This window comes from Rhipicephalus microplus, chromosome 3, assembly GCF_043290135.1.
Source record: "Rhipicephalus microplus isolate Deutch F79 chromosome 3, USDA_Rmic, whole genome shotgun sequence".
Taxonomy (NCBI): Eukaryota; Metazoa; Arthropoda; class Arachnida; order Ixodida; family Ixodidae; genus Rhipicephalus; species Rhipicephalus microplus.
In genome coordinates, this window is record NC_134702.1 from 91,256,544 (window position 1) to 91,276,602 (window position 20,059).

Here is a 20,059-nt window from a genome sequence, read left to right on the forward strand (position 1 = left end):
CTTCGGAAATATCTTTTTCTTTCTGATGTGATTACTAAAGGGAAAAGAAGAGGAAAGTGAGCCCCGTAACTGTTCACCAAAGTGCGACACCTCAACAGTAGCTCACAAGGAATGGGGGTAAGGAGGGATTAAAAGGATAGCATTAAAAGGTATATATAGAGAGAGGAAGGAGAGAGCGAGGCGCACGGACAGCGAGCGACGGAAGTAAAGAGGAAATAGGAAAGATGGACACGGTCGCAGGGGTCCGAGGACGTACGGGGCACCACTCAGCGAGAGCTCTTGTCGGCGTCAGGAGATGGTGTATAGGGGGGAGCCCAGTCGGCCAGAGCTGCGCTGTCGTCGGAGATCGCGCGGGCACAACCGGTCGGCACGAAATCGAGCGAGCTAGTCGCGGGCAATATCGACCATTTGGCGTTCTTTACCAAGCGCTGACATCGTACAGTCGACGGGCCCCTATCGATCATTTCACCTTCATCGAAATGCGAACGCCACGGCCAAGGATCGAACTCACGCCCTTCGAGTTAGCAGCCGAGCACCATGGGTCCTTCGATTTGAGAAGTGGCCGATAGAAGGACCCGTGTAACGTGCCATCTATAAGGTTGTATATGGTGGCATGCAGGAACAGTATACGCACCTTCTCGTTCTGGTAAGCAGTGACAGCGATGAACTCGGTCTCCTTGAACACGTAAGTCCTGAAGGTGCTGTACGGCAGCTTGAGGATGTCGTTGGCCCGGACCAGGTGGAAGCGCGGTTGGTACTTGTGCATCGAGTTCAGGATGGTCTGCTTGAAACCACGGGGGAAGGGAAGTGTGGGGAAAAAAATATCAACGCTTTAGCTCAGTGCGGCCCACATAAGCTGTTGGTAAAGTCTTCCAATGGCTATGCTGTTAACAAACTTGAAAGGGAACGCTTCAAGCGAGAGACGGAACGCGTGCAATGCCGTGATTTGAGCTGCGGCAGAGCGTCATTTATTGGTGGGAGTAGTGTATTCGCATCATCACGTTACCTTTGAAGTACAAAATTTCAACATAATTATTCTTTTTTTGTGATCATTTTATACTTTTCTCGTTCATACGGCGATTCTCCGCCGACTAATATGCAGCCAACTTCAAAAGTTCCTAAGGACGTATCAATAACGGAAAATACGTATTTGTGGCGCAATTATGGAGTACTACGATAATCGGTATCTAGACGCCTTTCTTTGCGATAAGGTCTTGTACTCGGGTCACGAACAGCATGCGGCTATAAGAGGGACACGTACATCACTCCTGATACCCCGAAAATTATTCGGGGGACCCGGTTTTTTTTAGGGGGGAGGAAACGCAAGAACGCAATAATGACGATAACTGTTGCACGGCAGAAAGGTGCCTCCAGTACTCCTGCCTGGCTTAAAATGGAGATAAATATGCCAGGATATACGTAGCGTTAGCAAAGGTTCAGCTGATTATTCTTAGCTTTCCAGATATCATGCTTACAGCTGTTCCAATGACACACACAACCACGATATACGTACTATGTGGCACATGTATATTTATTTTGCCGGGCAACTACTTCGGGATCCGATGAGTTAAGCTTCTCCGCTCTACTGCATCGTTGAGCAGCATTCGCACTCTCCTTCTCCATGGCTATACCACAGTGGCGAACGCCAATCAGAGGCGCTATCAAGCGGCTCCAGCGCAGTGTCAGATGGCGACTGCTAGGTTAGGTTAGGTTAGGTTAGGTTAGGTTAGGTAGGGAAGGCGCGCGCGTCGGCGTCCATATGTCTACCAAGGCTATGACAGCACTCCTCTGGAAAGCGCACACCGGCGGCGGCGAGTCGCGCGCGGCCGCGGCCGAGTGCGAGGGAGGTGCCGGCTCCGGTGCGTGACACCACTGATCGTCTGCGCAGAGCATCGAAATGCGCGCACACCAGCGGCGGCGGAGTATCATTGCGCATGCGCAGACCAGTGCCACGCGAAATTGGCTCAGCGAGACCAGTGTAGCTAACGCTACAAAACTTAGCAAAGCCTTGCTGATTTATCACGATTGGATTAGTGCCAGTATATTACGATCGCACACGGTATGACAAACACTTCAAAACCTTTTGTTTTTAATTTTTTGCACCACAAGTTTGAGAGAGAAAAGAATCAATATATCGTGTTGTTTTGATTGCAATCACGACAAGTCTCACCCAATTGAGTATTTATTAAAGCACAGAGGGCACCATATATAGCATTGGTTTCATCTCAATTGGCGTAAATGAAACGCCTTACTCGTTATCAAGCGTTACCACCGAGCTTTAGCTGCTGTTTCTGGCACACACAGTTCTCGTACGCACGTTTGAAAGAGAGAGAGAGAGATTGTGAGAGATGAAGAGATAAACAACATTGTCTTTCAAATGACTCAGCATAACAGTGAACGGCACAGCTGCTTTCATCGCCGCTCTGGCTAGTGTCAGCCTATAGCCAATCCTCAGCAGACCCGAAACCACCTCAGTGTATGCGAGCTGTATATATCGTCATAATCCACGGGAGCTACCGTGTTGGTAGTAAAAACTATACTTGAAATAAAGCACGACAATGCAAAGGTCCTAGCGGCTGAAAACAATAGCCATTCAGCACGTGTTACGACTGGCTAGAGACGTATGCCATGATTCAGTCCACCGAGGTCTATAGGCACGAACAGAGTAACGAGCGTATACCGTTATACAGACTGCAATAAAACTGCATGCTGCATGACCCTCCGGGCGAATCATGAATTTTGTGAGGTGAGGGTGAAGGCTTCTGACAGGTTCTAATACGACGCCTTCTCTGTTCACTCACCCACTCTCCCTCTCTCTTTTTTTCGTTCATATCCTCTGCAGAACAGAGTTATTAGACCAAGATATACAGGAAAAGGCCGATGCCGCTTAATCTATAGTAAGCCTATTATGTTTTTTTTTTATTCACTGAGAAGAATAGCTTTGTGGCCGTGAATATAGCTCAACGAGGAGGCGGCATCTGGCGTTATTTTTCGACGTCGACGTGTCCGTGTTTGGAACAACCGCGGTGCTACGAGTGACAGCGTGATTTACAACCCTGTAGCTGCAGCAGAGTCGGTCACACTGCGTAGTAATGAAGAAAGTCTATGCAGCTAGAGCGCTTGACTCCGCAACCATGTCTCTCGTCGACGGATATGCATACGGTTCCTATCCAAAAATAAATTTATATTATTATTGTTACAGCAACAAGTTTCGATAGAATTTTCGATAGTTTTGATAATTACAACAATAAGTTTTGCATACAGAAACACCGAGAACCACGGTACAACAGGACAGAGACGGACCCTTATACCCCTGCCACACTGGACGTGTTAATTAATGTCATTTGGTTCGGAGGTCCTTTCACGCAACGAATGTCATTTGATATGAGGTGGTGCTCCACAAGAAAACGTAATGTCATTCGTTCGTGATACCAATGTCGATAATTTAGAGAAAAAGGCCAAAAGAGTAGAATAAGGTAAATGTAGCCTAATAGAAAACGTAAGTTATTTATTTTAAAAGACTCCTAGAGGGTCACTTCGCTAAAACAAACACGCATAGAAATTTTGTATTGAAATATTTCCAGCCACTACAAGCCAACACGAGCCTCAGCCTCTAGCCGCAGTTGATAGAATGAACACAAGCAACAAGGCGGCGCCACTGAACAACGACGCTGAGCTGTAGCAACTAAAGCATCTAGTTGCTGTCTATATTGGCGCTTCGAGAGAAGCGCGTTAGCCAGAGGAAGAGGCTTGAGTATAAGATAAACTAAAAATGTAGACGCAGCGACGACATTAGAGCAGCGCATCCAAGCAAACGCGTTCGCTTATGCAGCAGTGGTCGCTACTGCATCGACGATTCACCGGGAACGTTGGACTTTCCAAAGGAACGAACGATGGTTTTGCCAAACCTTGGAGACCGTCACTTCAAACAAGCCTTTCGTGTGTCACCCTTTACGTTTAGGTAATTGGTCAAAGCCTGCGGATCTGTGTTAGAACACCAGACAACGCCGGCTGACCACGCCGTCGGGCGGAAGCCTGCGAGTAGTCTCTGTACCACTGAGGCTGAGTGTGCAAACGTTTTGCAACAGCCTTCCACATAACATGCTTTCGTTAAGATCACAGATGCCTTTAAAAAACTAAAAAAATATTAGCGTGCTTGCATTATCTTTTCACAAATTGATAATGCTAAACGCCACATTTTAAGTAGTCGATGGGGTTGAGAGTATACATTCGGTGCTACTGCGATGGCGAATGTGTTTCTCGAACTCACTCTATATCACCTAAGTCATTCGGTTCTAATGACATTAAATATTGCTGTGTAGCAGCCACATAATCTCATTAGGTGCGAATATCATTCAGTTCGAATGAAATTAAAACGTCCAGTGTGGCAGTATACTGACTTTTCATCTGTTGAGTCCTGACCCGCCGCGGTGGTTGAGTGGAACTGATAGTAGTCGAATGCTGATGCGAAATGCACAGGGTCGTAGGCAGAATCTGGACTTAGGTCCGAGCAGGCACATTTTAGGCTGCGTGTGTCACAACAAAAACATTTTATGGAGAATAGAAGGGGGAAGAAGAAGGAGAATGATTGATTAATTGCTTGCTTCATTGATCGAAGACATTTGTTTCAAAACAAAAGAGATGTGCAGCCACTTAAAAGGCTCCCCAATGGAATGGGTCCCTGTTTCGGGACTCCCTTGGTCCCCTTGGTAACAACCGCAAGTTTATCCCTCTGGACCAAGGCCCATCGGGCCTGAAGGTCCGAGCAGCTGAGCAGGACCACATCCTTACTCTTTACTCTTCCCGGGCGCTCTGTGCCACCACGTGGTTACGTCACGGGAAGGTCGAAGGATCGAACCCGGCCATGGCGTCTGCATTCGCATGGAGGTAAAATGCTTGAGGCCCGTTTGGATTTAGGCACACGTTAAATAACACCGGTTGGCAGAAACTTCCGGAGCTCTCCACTGTACGGTGTGCCTCATAGTTACAGCGCTAGTTTTGGCGCGTAAAATCCCAGCATTCATTAGACTCTTAGCGTAACAGGATAATTCGCATGACCTCAAACGCAAGCTATCTCTCTAGCCAAGAAGAGGATATACGAAGAACGTTAGATGTGCTTTGTCTGCTACCTACCTCGCGTTGCCAAGCACAAGCCTGTCCATTTTTCCTCGTCGACACGCTTGGATGTCACACGCGTGCGCCATTTCACCCGGGTGTGGTGGGCTTCCTGCAGTGCGTGTATAGAGATAACAGCGTGCAGTCGAAAACCGCGATGTCCCAAGAGAGTAGACGCTGGCTCTGTGCTGACATTTATCACGTCTCTTCTAAAGATACAAGACCTTGATGAAAGGAACCGAAGGAGAAAATAAACTATTCTCTCGCTAGTTAGTTATGATAATTATGCGGCGGTGCGAGCAACTTAACAGTGGGCCTTTTTTTTTTCCTCGTTCGCCCGCTTCTATATGTGCTGCCTCTTGAAAAATAATGATTGGTTGATTGATTTGTGGGATTCAAGGTCCCAAAACCACCACATGATTATGAAAGACGTCGTAGTGGAGGACTCCAGAAATTTTGTCCACCAGGTGTCCTTTACATGCACCCAAATCTGAGCACACGGGCCTACAACATTTCCGCCTCCATCTCTTCAAAAAAAAAAAAAAAAGCCTGAGTAGAGATGCATGCAGTGTATTGATAATAATATTATGTGGGGTTTCACATCGCAAAACCACCATACGATCAGGGGCGGCGCCAGGATGTTTTTACTGGGGGGGGGGGGGGGGGGGGCAACCACGAAAAGTGAGTTCCTCCGGGGGGGCAAGCTAGCTCTGCTCCTACTAGGTTTTCAATATATGCTTCCGGGCACTTGGGTGGGCATAGGGGGGGCAGGCGAGAATTTTGGGGGGGCTCCAGCCCACCCTTGCCCCCCCCTGGCGCCGCCCCTGCATACGATTATGAGGTACGCCCATGAAGTGCATTGAATGAAGTGGGAATGAAGTGGCACCAAGTGGGTGACGTGGATGAAGCAGAGGGAGCACTAGTGGGCTTACTGGTGAGTTGTGGGAGTAGTGAGTAGCGCGCGTATACAGGCGCGCGATGGTAGGAGTGACACGTCCTGAGATTTAGCCACTTGCTTGCGTTAAATCCCACATACTATGTACGACAGCACCAGTACATTAAAACCTCGACGAAGGAGAGTTTTGCTGTTAAAGAAGTCGATGGTCGGTGTTGTGTCCCGTGCGTTTCACCGAGCCGTATTTTGGGTTATTCTGTTCCATGTTCACCAACCAATGAGCACGCCCCCCCCCCCCCCCAAAAAAAAAACCTTCTATTTTCTCTCATTCTAACTCTGAGTAATTTAGGGGTGCTTTCATGACAATGATTACGACACGAGAAACGTTCTCGGCGATTACATCGTGCTTGCAAGGATTTGTAATGTATTCAAGCACCATGCATGCCGATTGCAAGAAACGCAGAAATAAAGAATGAAGCAAACAAAGGGAGAAGGCAAACCAAGGTGCTCTCGACAAATGAACGAGGTTCTCGTAAACTGCACAACAAGGACGGGCTGTGACGATGTGTGTGTGCGATACCAACTGCCTCCCCCCTCCAGTTTGGCTCACTTGGCTAACTTTTTTTTCCCCTTACTTCAAAATGCCTTTCTATACCTTCCCACGGTGTATATAGTGTAGCATACCGATTGCCCGAAACTGGTTAACATCCCTGGTTTCGCCATCTCTCTCGTCCCTTTAAATTTATTCCCATAAAAGGTTAAGACAGGCAGCAAAGCGGCCAATGGTCATATATAACGTGTTTGGCGTTCGTACCGTGCAAATTACGATATTGATGAGGACGTATAAGTATAGGAAGCAGTGCCAGCTTCTGCATATAGTTTGCTGTCCAAACAAAATGGCTGCCGACAACCCTGCTTGGAAGCTTCGAAAGAAGCAGAGCACGCATGGTAAAGGTGGCTTACGGAAATTAGCATATCGTCGATTGAGTTTGCAGAAGTCCGAACACCCCTTGAGAGAGAAAGAGATAAACTTCAGTGCATAGTATACTCATGGCGGTGGCACGCCTCTCAAAGGCCTCAAAAAGTGCAGTGCAGGAGAGAGACCCCGATGAAGGGTACCGTGAAGCTGTAGTAATAGATAGAGTGTGCATACTATACTTCGATGTGCGGCACTCGCGATCGGTCGGTCGAGTCGGTCGCACCCAAAATGTCTCGCCCGTCTCGCGTCCTTGATGACGCGACTCGCTCTCTAGTCGCACAGTGCATGCGCACCATTAGCGGATGCGAAGATCGAAGGAGCCATTAAGTCGTCCTCGCAAAACCGCCATCTATTGCCATTTTCTTTCGATTATTCGCCGCCTGTATCTGCTGCTGGTCGTCTGCGTGGCGTAGTGTAGCAGATATGCCCTTTTTAACGAGCCGCGGATTCTCCGGCCGCTCGGTACAGCTATATATCGGAGCGCGGGGCCTCGTAATGATGACATGAGTGTGCGGTAGACTTTCAGATAGCGATGACGCCAAAGGGAAATACGTAAAGAAAGACGACCAGAAGTGTTGCAGGTTGGCTAACGCGAGAGAGGGGGAAACAAAAAAAGAGATAAGACTTTTTGTCGAGTTTTTGTTTCTTCAAAAGATGTCTGCTCTCTCCAGGTCACTGAATAGGTCTCTCGGTAGTTTATTTTTCATTCGGGAACTTACGTACGAATGTCTATTCTTAATATAGCTGGGTTTCATATGCAGATTAGCCCGCATGCACGCACACGCTAGAGCAACAAAATAAGTGATCATGATGTTGATGAAAATACTACTGAAAACTCGAAACACGGACTCTGAAAACTCTCCTAACAAAGCAACAATACGATAGTTATAGCGCGAGAACAGAACGGCGACAAAGAGAGAAGAAGGACACGACGTCCTTCTTGTCTCTTTGTCGTCGTCCTGTTCTCGCGCTATAACTATATCGTCATGTCATACTAAGTAGCCCACAAACTGCCACACTTCTAAAACGCAACAATTAAGGTTTGGCAAGCAGAACGTTACATCTTCGGTAAGACTTGTTTGATGGGCCAGTCGGGGGCACGCTTCAAGAAACTTTAAGACGCAAAGCACCCCGGACAGCAAGCGAAAGAAAAGCGGTCCTCTCGCCTATTTTACCTACGGCCAGCGTCTTAAAATTCCTTGAAGTTACATTTTCCTCTGCCATCATTCAGGACGCCCGCAAAGTGAAAGTATAAGGCAGAGTGCATTCCCTGGAATGGCGTGCTGTCCCGTTTAACACACGGTATACACGTGCTGCATGCATACAGCGCTACAGCGACAATATGTAACGGGATGATGCACCACCTCTGTTCTTTATTTCCTCCCGAAACATTCACGTCTCACGCGTTCAGTTGCGTGAAAACAGTACACACGAAGCCTCATCAGGCACTTGCCGAGATCCCGCTTGAACCATTCACCTAAGCTTATACGTCCCTTGAACGTGTCCACTTCAACCACAGGCACACGAGCGGTGCCCGCGTGGTGCAGCTCGTTCGCAAACGAAGCGCCGCTAGAACGAGACTCTACAGATCAGCTTGGTATCGAGAAAAGTAAAAGAAAAAGGCTTTCAGTTAGAACGCGTGAAACACCAGGTCGTTCTCGGCGCGTGGAGAAAAAAAAAAGAGATAGCCTCGTGGCTGCCTACAGCGCCCGGACGTGACTATAACGACACCGCAGAGGTCCCCGGATCCGAGCAGCCGGCTCGAACGCCCAACCGCAGAGACGGGAAGGCGCACGGCACCTCCGCGTGGACCTCGCTCTGCGGTATCAGTGTACGGCTGTGGACCGCGTTCACGCGAGCTTACGCTACGGCATGGCTGCTGCAGTTATAATGGCCGTGAGCGGCGGCGTCGTCTCACAAGCGCCCGAAGCGAAGCGTCTTCCCGAAGAGAGCGCTATAATAGGACCAATTTGGAAGCGGGCACACATCCCGCGGCTTCGGACTCTCAGGCCGAGCGGGGACTGACGGACAACGACGACCCCTACCGTATGCTGTTGTAATGGCGTGCCTCTTATGTACCCACGCTTGATCTGTGGAGTTAGTTGAAGTTGCGATTGTGGAGGGCACTGTTGTGGAAGTTCGCGCTGCACGCGTACACCCTTCGTATACACACATGTATAGTACGCCAGGAGATCAGACATGTGGATGTATCTTTATACGACCAAGGTAAAGCGAAACACATCGGAAAAGTATGTCCGGTGGATATATCCGTACGGGACGTATATAGACGAAGGTCCAACAATTGTTTATGGTTTACATGTTGTTTACGCGATGAGAAAAGCCGCATGGGTGTTTGATGATACAGAATGACACCTTGCGAAGTATACAACCAAACAAACGGCAAGGTAAACAAGTATACAACCAACCAAATAGACAACCAAACGGAACGCAGAAGTGAACTGAAAGCAGGCAGGTGAGCAGGCATTCAACGTATGTGCAATTGCGTGTATTCGGACTGCATACGCAAAACAAATATGTCCTCTATACTTAAACCATGGTGTAAAAAAAAAAAAAGAACACGTACATGCAGCGTGCTTTGAAAGCACGTTGTAGTGAAATGTGAAATGGGGGCATTATGAAAAGTATAATCTGATGTATATTACAGTGTCTCAGTCTAGTTTAGTACCAAGCGGGTACCTCGCTTATCACTATAGAATGCTGAGTGGTATAGTAGAAGGCATGGGCACCTCGCGTGTGCTGTGCCGTGATGTCACAAAGAGTGTGTGTGGTTTGGAACGCGCTTGCTTTTCGTCGTAATCGTCGCCATCGAGGGACGACGGCGGACATTGCTCAACTCTGAGAAGCTTCGCCTCTAAAACGCTCTCTTTCGAAACTGAAACGGCAGCCCTGGATTCAGGCGTAATACACAAGCGGCCTCATCGGCGTAGTCAACGAGCAGACACATTAAATAGGTGAGATCAACCGCACGAGATCCACACGGCCCCCATAATAGGTTTCTTGTTTCTTAACACGCGTACCTATGCACTTAAGGCGAATCTGCCCAGCGGAAGAGATAAGAAGGCTCGACACTCATGGGAAACAGAGCGAGTACAAGCCATGCTGCATGAGGCGCCAGAGGCGGTGCGAATGAAGGGGGATCCTTTCACCTCCGCAGGCGTCGTGCCAGCCACCGCTACTGTGTGAGATAGAGGTTAATATTGTACACGTTACATCCAGGGTGCAGGGACAGGAAATGTGGACGCGTTATCTCACGCTGTTTCTTTCTTTATTTATTTTTTGATTATTAGTTCTTTTATGGTTCTACAACTACAGCATATGCATGCATGTAACGGATACTCCAAACAGGTTATAAAGACTCGTTCCGAGGTCGCTTAATCTGTTTACATCAGCTATTCGTTCACACCGAATACAGCTATAGGGAACGCTTTGAACAGACACACGTATCTATAGTTTAACCTAATGAAAACTGACCAGCTTCTATCGGCCACGCAGGTGGTAACACGTATCATGCCCGAGATGTCACGTGAGAATGCAAGAGGAACAGCGACGACGGGGTCTTTACAGGCCGTAGACGTACACTCAGTTTGGCAACCCTGATTGTATAAGAAACACCGGACATTCTACATAGCGAGTGTGAGCTGGCGTCATTTCCCCCACACGTGTACATCTCGGCAACACGCTTCTGGGCATGCATGTGACCATTCGAGGGGGTGACAGCGATGTAAGGAACCTATTTTAAATGTTTACAACTCCGAATCGTGATATGAGTGTCCAAAACCTCGTTTTGGCACCATAGTTGGATAGCTGTGTTCAAGCCTTGTAATGCGTAGCCAGGCATTGCTGTAAATGCAGGCAGTGTTTGCCTATTCGAAAAGCGTTACACATGTATTAATTGATTGCGCTACTACCTGACATAGATGTATATTGGTTGGTTTGTATGTGGCTGTACCCTCCCCGTAAGAGCCCTCAAGGGAGGGCGGACAGTATTATGGAAAAAAAAAAATGTTTTTCTCTGTATTATGCATCTGCGGCGAAAAGAATTCTGTAGCACGAATCGGTTCCCTTGGAAGTGAAGCAGCGAGTTTGGGGGGGGGGAGGGGGAGGTCAAAATTACAATACATACTATAAGTGTTAATTTTTTAATTGAGCAACGCGTCGTGAAATGACGCTAAATATATTTATAAATGATGCACGCACAGACATATGTTGAAGAACTGCAGATGTCTATCTAACCATTTGCTTGCACTTGCGGAACGATGTCAACAGGAGCATGATGAGAATTAGCAACACCAGAAGCGATGAGCTTAAGCGCTGTTCCTCGCGAGGATAACAGCCCTGGACACTGCTACCACGGCCGGACTTAGACGAGCGGCGCTCGTCGAGTCCGGTTTTGACTGCTCCATAAATCAACTTCAGCGCATCTCACCTAACTACAATTGACGCTAACCCGACAAGACGACTGTGTCATAGGAGTACACGTATAATGCTTATAAAATTGGACAGCCAACATTAAATTCACAATGGGCGTTTCACGATCGTCACCACTGAAAAGTAGTTCGGAGACCTCGCGTGGCTCTATGGTAGAATGCTTGATTGCCACGCAGAATGCTTGGGTTCGAACCGTGTTGGCTATCTGACATACATTATTTACATTCATCGGGTAAACGCTACCGATTTCAGGTTTTTCTTAACGCTCACGCGTTAAAATTACCCGTGTGTGTACTCGTCGTTCCTGGGTAGATACTAAGTGTAAGTGCGAATCACCTGTGACACATACCCGCAACACCAGTGGCACATACCCGCCCCCGGGTACGTGCCACTGCCTCGCGTGGAGTGTTTGACGCCGTAAGGGACGGGATCGTGACATCGTTCATGTCTTGACTAGCGCGTCCTATCCGTCAAACCATCTTACCCTCCTAAACTAGTTTTGGCTCACCCCAAGTTAAGGGGTTGAGGACGAGACCACCGAGATGTAAGCGTCTGAATAGATAGATAGATAGATAGATAGATAGATAGATAGATAGATAGATAGATAGATAGATAGATAGATAGATAGATAGATAGATAGATAGATAGATAGATAGATAGATAGATAGATTAATTGATAGATAGATGTGCGCAGATAGACGAAGTGCTTTGAGTACGCAAGAAAGTGCTTCGCATTCAAAACGTACACAAAAAAACCGAAGAGCTTGGAATGAAGAGCGATGGCTCCCCTTTTGCGATCGGCGACGGTATAGTGCTAACGTGTTCATACATAAATATGTTCGCGAAAGTAGTCTTTGTAGTGCCCGCCGAGCTCCGACGTTCTCCTCCTCGTTCCGTCGATGTGTGTGTTGCGTTTGTGCGTGTTTGCGAGACATACCACCGTAGCCGGTATATACATTAAGACAGGTGGCGGGGTGGGGGGGGCTCAATATACGAGGGAAGTCTAAAAAGCCGAAGGCGCGAGAAAGCGGGAATCAAAACCCGAAGCGAAAGGCGAAACGAGCGGGATGCGAGAGAAACACCGAGAGAGAAGAGATGCAGTAGGAAGGAAGAAGGAGTCATGCTATATACTCCGCCGCTCCTCGTGTAGCGCGGTTCGTCGGGCAAGTGCGGCGTCGGCGATTGGCCGCTGATAGACACTCGGCCTCGCGAAGGCGCGTATATTTGATGGCACACGGCGGTGGGGGCACATCCTCGAGAAGATTGAAATGAAAAACAAAAAATATAGGAAAAGGCGAGCGCGCCGAAGGTTAAGACCGTTTGCGGTTGCTGCCGTGCTCGTGGAGGCCGCCGGCAAGATAAAGAGCCCGGCCGCCGCCACCTCACGAGTCTGCTGTCCCTCGGCGTAAAGAAGCGCGGTCTTCTGCGTCTTTCTTCTTTTGTTTTTCTTCGCGCCATGTTGTGCGTCCGTGTATGTGCGTGTGTGTCGTTAGCGCTCTCAGAGGAAGCAAGAGCAGCTTTCCACGAGGGCAGCAGTGGAGGTATATGCGCGTTTAGTGTTTACCTGACCGCGCAGAGCAAGGGGGCATGCCAGTGGCGGTAAAGGTGCGTGCCTTCCCCTCACCCTTTTCCATCTCTCTCTTTCTGCCCAGTTCATTCGCGCCTGCAAACTGTACGCATGCTGCTCACGTATGCTTCCTCCGGCGCTCTCCCGTAAAAAAAAAAAAAAAAAAAAAAAAGTCTAGCATTTGGGGCCCGAGAGAGAAGGGGAGAGACGTAGCCCGGCGCTGCCGAAACCACCGCCCGAAGCCACGCGTTCCCTCCGTGAACCGGCATCGGCCGCTTCCAACAAGCCTGCGAAGACTATGCCTACATCTAGTCCTAAACGCGCAATCCCCGATGCAGCAGTGAGCAACGCCAGCTGCAACTCCGAAATGAAGTTCTGTTCTCTGTGAGTGGCGCACTGTGACTCCTCGAGAGTGCGAAAGAAAGGAGTAACGAAAGAGGAACGCCGCTGAATAGATGCGCGTAGACGAGTGGTCTTCGAACAGTGAGTTCACTCGTAACGCTCGACTTGGCGTCTGGTCGCTCGGTTCGAATTTTTTTCTTTTTTTTTTAAGCGCGGATGACTTTGGGGACCGGTATGTCGTATGCTGCATGCCTTTGTCGCTTCGAGTAACGCGGGCAAAACCATGAATAAAAATATAAAAAAGAGGACGCAATGGAGGTAGAAATAGAGAGCGAGAAAGGACAAAATAGGAGGTAAAACTGCGATAAAGAGAGAAAAAAAATAGAACATCCAAGAGAAAATGAAGAAGGCTTGACAGCTCCGCACCTTTTTCAGTGGTGGCGTCACTACAGTGCGCAGCTGCTTCAATTTCCTTTCTTGGGTATTTTTTCTTTTTATAAGCCGTGAGGTGGCGCCATGGAAAGGCGAAATAACGAAGCGATTGGAAACGTAGAGGCAGAGAGAGGAGGATTAAAGAACGTAGAAGAAAATGTGCCGACGTAACTCAACCATGAGAGAAAGTGAATGAAGATGGTGTCGCCACTAACAACAGCTGGAAGTCAGTAACAGTGGAAATAGGGGGTGGACTGCTCGCCGATGTCCTAATAGCTTTATGAGGTCCGGCAAATCGGCGAAGGCCGAGACGGATGATCCACAAAGTGGATAGGTTGAAAATAGCACCTCAGGAAAACTTCGTGTTCCGCGATAAATCAAAGAGAGAATAAGTTGACCAGGGTCTATCTAGACATTCGTTCGGATGGCTGCGCTGACTTCAACAACATTAGGGAAAGGCTAGAAGAGATGGGGATAAATTAATAAAAAGGTACGAAGAGAAAATCATTAGCGCACGTTTCCACTCTCTTACTTCTTTCCCACAACCTCCGCGGTGGTCTGTATAGTTAACGGCGTTTGGCTGCTGATCCGAAGGTTACCTGCAGAATCGAATCCCGGCCGCGGCAGCGGGATTTAAAACAAGCGGAAATGCCCGAGGCCCGTGTTCCAAAATTTATACACACGTTAAAGAAACCCGGGTGGTGTGCGTACATTTCCGGAGCTATCCACTACACTGTATGTCTTCATGTCACCGACTTGGGACGTTAAACCCCAGCAAACTCCCGCCACACCACAGCCCCCCCTCCACCCTGTACGGACGGCTATGGTGTTCGACTAATTTGACTTCCAAAGAGAATCACGCCACTTGACAATGACAAAAGGTCCTATGTATACATTCCTAAGCGCATAGGCAACGAAAGCTTTGACATGGATAACCGAAATTCGGTACCGCTATACTGACGAACGGCGGCGGTAGTTAACACTTTTTGTCCTGTTCTTGTGCGCCGCTGATTACAAAGCCCAAATAATCCCTGACGCTAAGTTGATTAGTCTCCTGATGACATCTGGTGATTACAACAAAACGCCTGCTTGATTGGCTTCTAGCATGTGTGGATTTGTGCTCGCGAAAATTGCGCTAAAACACCTATGGACGAAGAAAGTCAAGGGCTACACCAGTTTTTACGCGAAAATGCGGGCTTGTTGAGAAAAAAAAAATGATCATGCTGCGCGCGGTGTGGTTCCTCTCTCCGATGGAAGAAAAAGTAACGTCATTCCTAGTGTTTATCTTGCACGTTCGAGGCGAACACTATAACCCTTAATTTATCAGCACTAAAATTTTACGGTTTTATTTTTTTAGAGGCAAAGCTCCCTGTAGTTTAGGGAAGTCTCGCGCATTATGGCGTAGCCAGCACAGCATATCCAAAGACAGACAGACAGACAGACAGACAGACAGACAGACAGACAGACAGACAGACAGACAGACAGACAGACAGACAGACAGACAGACAGACGGACGGACGGACGGACGGACGGACGGACGGACGGACAGACAGACAGACAGGCAGGCAAACAGACGGACGGACGGACGGACAAACGGACGGACGGACGGACACACAGACGGACAGACAGACAGACAGACAGACAGACAGACGGATGGACGGACATACAGACACACATACATAGACAGACAGACAGACAGACAGACAGACAGACAGACACAGACAGACGGACGGACGGACGGACATACGGACGTACGGACGGACAGACAGACAGACAGACAGACAGACAGACAGACAGACAGACAGACAGACAGACAGACAGCAGATGGACGGACGCACGGACGCTTCGCCCTACTCGTCGTCATTCGCTCCGTGGATATGCTGTGATTTTCTTTATACCCTTGCATATGTGAGCTAGAACACCTGTGTCTTTCTTCATTCCTTCGACCCCACGTGTACTTGAGCGCCTTTGCCAAAGACGACAATGACAAGTCCAACATTTCGATCAACTGTCATAACCGAGGTACCTTTGAATGCCAACGTGAACAGTGCTAGGAAATGATCGGTACAAAATACGACTCGTTTTCATTCGAAAAAAAAAAAAACAGTGTGACCTAGAGCATATACACGCTGAATTAGGTCCCGGTTAAGGTATGTCTATATCCAGGAAATCAGACGAAATGTCTGGTTTCCTGGATATATCTAGCACTTTCAGCGGCACCTTACTAAGACTGTACCAGGAGGATATGTTCCCACTGCAGGGGAGCCCAAATGTGCGGTAAGGAAGGCCGGAGACTACAAGACTGCCTGCGGGACCTCGTGCTCGCGAGTATACGTACGTACATTCGCTGTACTGTACAAGCATACGTGGCGCACTGTCCGTGCGATTGTGGCCTTTGTAAAGAGCGTTTCTCTCATACTATCGCGCAAATCGGTGCGCTCGCACACCGCCTCGCTCATGCTCTCAGTGCAGCGCCAAAAGGGAAAAAAAAAAAACAACAATTACAAAGCGAAATTTAGTGACGAAGGCGACGAACGTCGTGCTCGACGGAGCAGGACGGCTATAGCTACCGCCAGCGCGGCGCCTCGGATTGTCTCCTACTTAAGCCCTGCACTGTACGCGGTATAAGCGTTGGTGAAAGTAAGTGACCACGCATCCGTGTCGTGGTATAATCCGTGCTCGGAACGAGCTCACTGCCGCACGTGTAGTCTGAGTCGGCGAGAGAGAAGAAGGGATGTAGTCGCCGTAATGCAAACTTTCTTCCTCTACTTCGTGTTTGTTTCTGCCTTTTTTTAGCACTGCTGTCAGCAAGCGATTGTCCACGTGGCGTATATACAAAACTGTGGTGCGAGCGTGAGCTTTCGCATACATGGCCGGTAGAAAAGGGTTACTTTCGTGCCTTCGTTAGATTGCTATCTTTCTCCCCTGTATAGTGTGCGCATACGCTCAGGAAAGTTTGAAAGTGGTTTTGCGTTGGGTTCGCGAGGATTCTTTATTCCGCAAATGCGAATAACCCTAACTAAAACAAATTTGTACATTTAACTTTTTTTCTAACCGAAACGAACACCAGAAATAGTTATATGGTGGGATATGAGTGCGCTGGCGATTCAGTTTCGGAGGATTACAACTTTCAATCGATAACGACATAAATAACGGGAAGAAATGTAGAAAACTCCAAATTTTAAGTCAAACGTCATATGTGTTCTTCGTTATGCCTGTTCAGAACGGCGTGTCCTTTAAGGCGTACTCAAGCGTCTACTCAAGTTGACTACAATGACTACGTGCTTTCATAACTGCTTCTGTGGCTGCGTGCTCCATCGACGCAATGATCGTCTAGAGATATTAATTACACACACACACACACACACACACACACACACAAACACACACACACACACACACACACACACACACACACATATATATATATATATATATATATATATATATATATATATATAAATATATATATATATATATATATATATATATATATATATATATATATATATATATATATATATATATATATATATATGTTTTGCGTGCATGTGTGTATTCATGCGAAATTTGCTAATGAGGAGTCGCGCGAATTGGCAAGAGAACTCGAGCCACAGCCACGGCGAATGGTGGCCAAGTCTAAAATGAACCTTTGCTTGCGGCGGAATTTCGAGAATGAGTGTCAAGTATCAAAGGGCGGCTGTATAAGTACTGGAATGCACGCGTGCCCATATTCCAGGGGCACTTCAGTAGCCGAAAGAGAGCGAGCCACGCAAGAAGTCTATGTATACGGCTCCTGTACGGTGTAAGCCCCGTATATAGCAAAGCCATAACCCGTTGCTCGCGTTCGCGCTCCCTTGGCTGCATATACACTATATATATACACACGTACGAAGCGGCGACAACAAAGCGGCGATTCAAAGAAGACCGCCGTGTCGTTCTTGGCGTCCCACAGAGCCGCGATCACCTTGCATTGCATACGAGATGAGCGGCGCCTGCGAGAGACGATACGGCGGGACAGTGAGACCCTGCAAGGAGCAAGGGGCGATTTCTGCGATCCAGCCCTGCTCCTCCGGTGGATGAGTCAGGCAGATACGGTGGCACGCGTTGGCGTATAAAATGTGCACTGTCGCCTTTGCAAGGAGGCACAGCCAATCCACACCTACTTTTGTCTCTCTGTTGTTTGGATTCGAATGGCTTAAAATGTGCTGATAAACAGACACAGTGCAGTGGCCGGTATTGCCTGCATGCATAAACGCGATATAACGACTGCGAAAAAAAAAAGACCCAGTATCTGCATGGTACACTGCAAATATTGTCGAAAGACGATAGTCTTGCGTTTGGAGAGAGTGAAAAAAACGTTTATTTGATGTTCTGCGCAAGAAAATCAGTGAATGGTATTCTGGGGGTACTGCGTTAGAGTGCCTCGAGCGTGCAGCGGAGGCGAACGAGCGCATCAAGTCACGTCACACGTGAGACGTGAGCGCTATCTGGCAGTTATCTTGGAAAACGAAGCACGGGCGTGCGCACCCGTCTCGGAGGCGATTAGTTGTAGAACGGCGACGGCCACGGGTAGATGCCACTACCGTGTCGTCTTAGCAAAGCGTTGGAAACACTTGCCTTTTTGTGCAAGCGTTGCATTGTCTGTGCAGTGTGATAAACGCTACAGTCCTTAAAATTTCTTATGCATGCCTTTTCCAGTTGAAAGACACGCATGTAGAACATTGACGTGTTGTTATGGTGCCTTTGATATGCGCAATAATTGCTTTTTAATTGACAATCGCACAAATATGAACGCTGAAGCTTGAGCAATATAGGTGGGCGCTGCGGATGGGGTCGGCCGTTTGGGGCATCGTTTGGTGCCGTTTGTAGTATTGTTAAGGGCGGACAAATAGACAAGTGTACAGACAAATGTACAGACAGACAGACAGACCAAAATTTTTGCGTCGAAGGTCCCCAAGAAAGACTATCGTCTTTAAAAGAGACAGAACTTGGCTAGGCTTGTATTCTCTGAGCCACAGTATAACGTACCGATACTTACATTAGTACAAGCTCAGCGTTTATTCATACATTTGGTGATCTACATAATCAAGAAGTTTAATTTGCCAGGAGAGTCCCGCGGACATGGTATTTTACGGCCTGCAGCGGCTTCCTTTTGAAATCAATACTTACATTCCTAGAAATTGGGGACATCTGTACGTGGCGCCTCATCAGCATAACTGCCATAACTGAATAGGAAATAGGCAAAACAAATTACAGCTTTTGAAATAAGCTAGTTATAAAAAATGACTCTAAGATTTATACAGCAGACATCTACTGGAACACTTAGACGAAATTTCAGTGTCGCACTACATAGCATGTGGCTTCGCAAGACACTTAATTGAACACCGCCCATTGGAAATACACGGGATCCCATTGCAAAATATTAAACGCTTTGGGAAGCCACGCGATTTGTAGAGCAACGCTGTAAGTTTAACAGAATATTTAATTAGGTATCTGGTCTGTAGCATCGGGAGTCATTTCTGATAACAAGTTTTTCGTCAGATATGATTTTTTTTCGTCTATTTTCTGTTCAGTTACGGCACTCCATCGCTATCGCCAGCGGGAGATGGCGCTACGTGCAAATGTCCCCAAATCCTGGTCATTCATTCATTCATTCATTCATTCATTCATTCATTCATTCATTCATTTATTGCAAAAACAAAACATGTCTGTTTGTTACACCGTAAAGATGGAATGTGTTTAGTAAACATGGACTTCGTTGTGTTAAAGACGATAGTCTTTCTTGGGGGCCTTCGATGCCAAATTTTTGGTTTGTCTGTCTGTATGTACATTTGTCTGTTTGTCCACGCTAACGATATCCTAAACGGCACCCAACGATACGTCAAACGGCCAACCTCATCTGGAGCGCCTATCAATATTGCTGAAGTTTCAGCGTTCATACTTGTGCGATTGTCGATTCAAAAGCAATTATTGCGCGTATCTTAGGCACCATAACAACACACCAATATTTTCTATGTGTGGCTTTATACTAGAGAGCACACTTTCTAAGGACCGTAGCGTTTATCACGCTGCGCTGGCAGTGCAACGCGATGCTCAAAAAGGCAAAAGTTTTCAACGCTTTGCTAAGACGACACGGGGGTGGTACCTACCCGTAGCTTTGCGTTCTACACCTTATCGCCTCCGAAACAGGCGCGCATCCTTCTCCGTGGGCACGCACGTCCTTCTTCATTTTCGAACTGCTAGATGGCGCCCGTGTCTAACGTGCCTAACGTGCCTC

The 20,059-nt window shown here is 47.7% G+C and overlaps 1 protein-coding gene across 2 annotated transcripts in view; it reads right to left on the reverse strand.

The window, feature by feature from the left end:
* Positions 1–20,059, reverse strand: part of LOC142803828 (uncharacterized) — a 122,355-nt gene that overhangs the window by 29,227 nt on the left and 73,069 nt on the right. For both annotated transcript variants that reach the window (XM_075889971.1, XM_075889970.1), the window contains exon 3: positions 635–781. In XM_075889971.1, the coding sequence (XP_075746086.1) occupies positions 635–781 (147 nt within the window). The remainder of the gene's footprint in view (positions 1–634; positions 782–20,059) is intronic.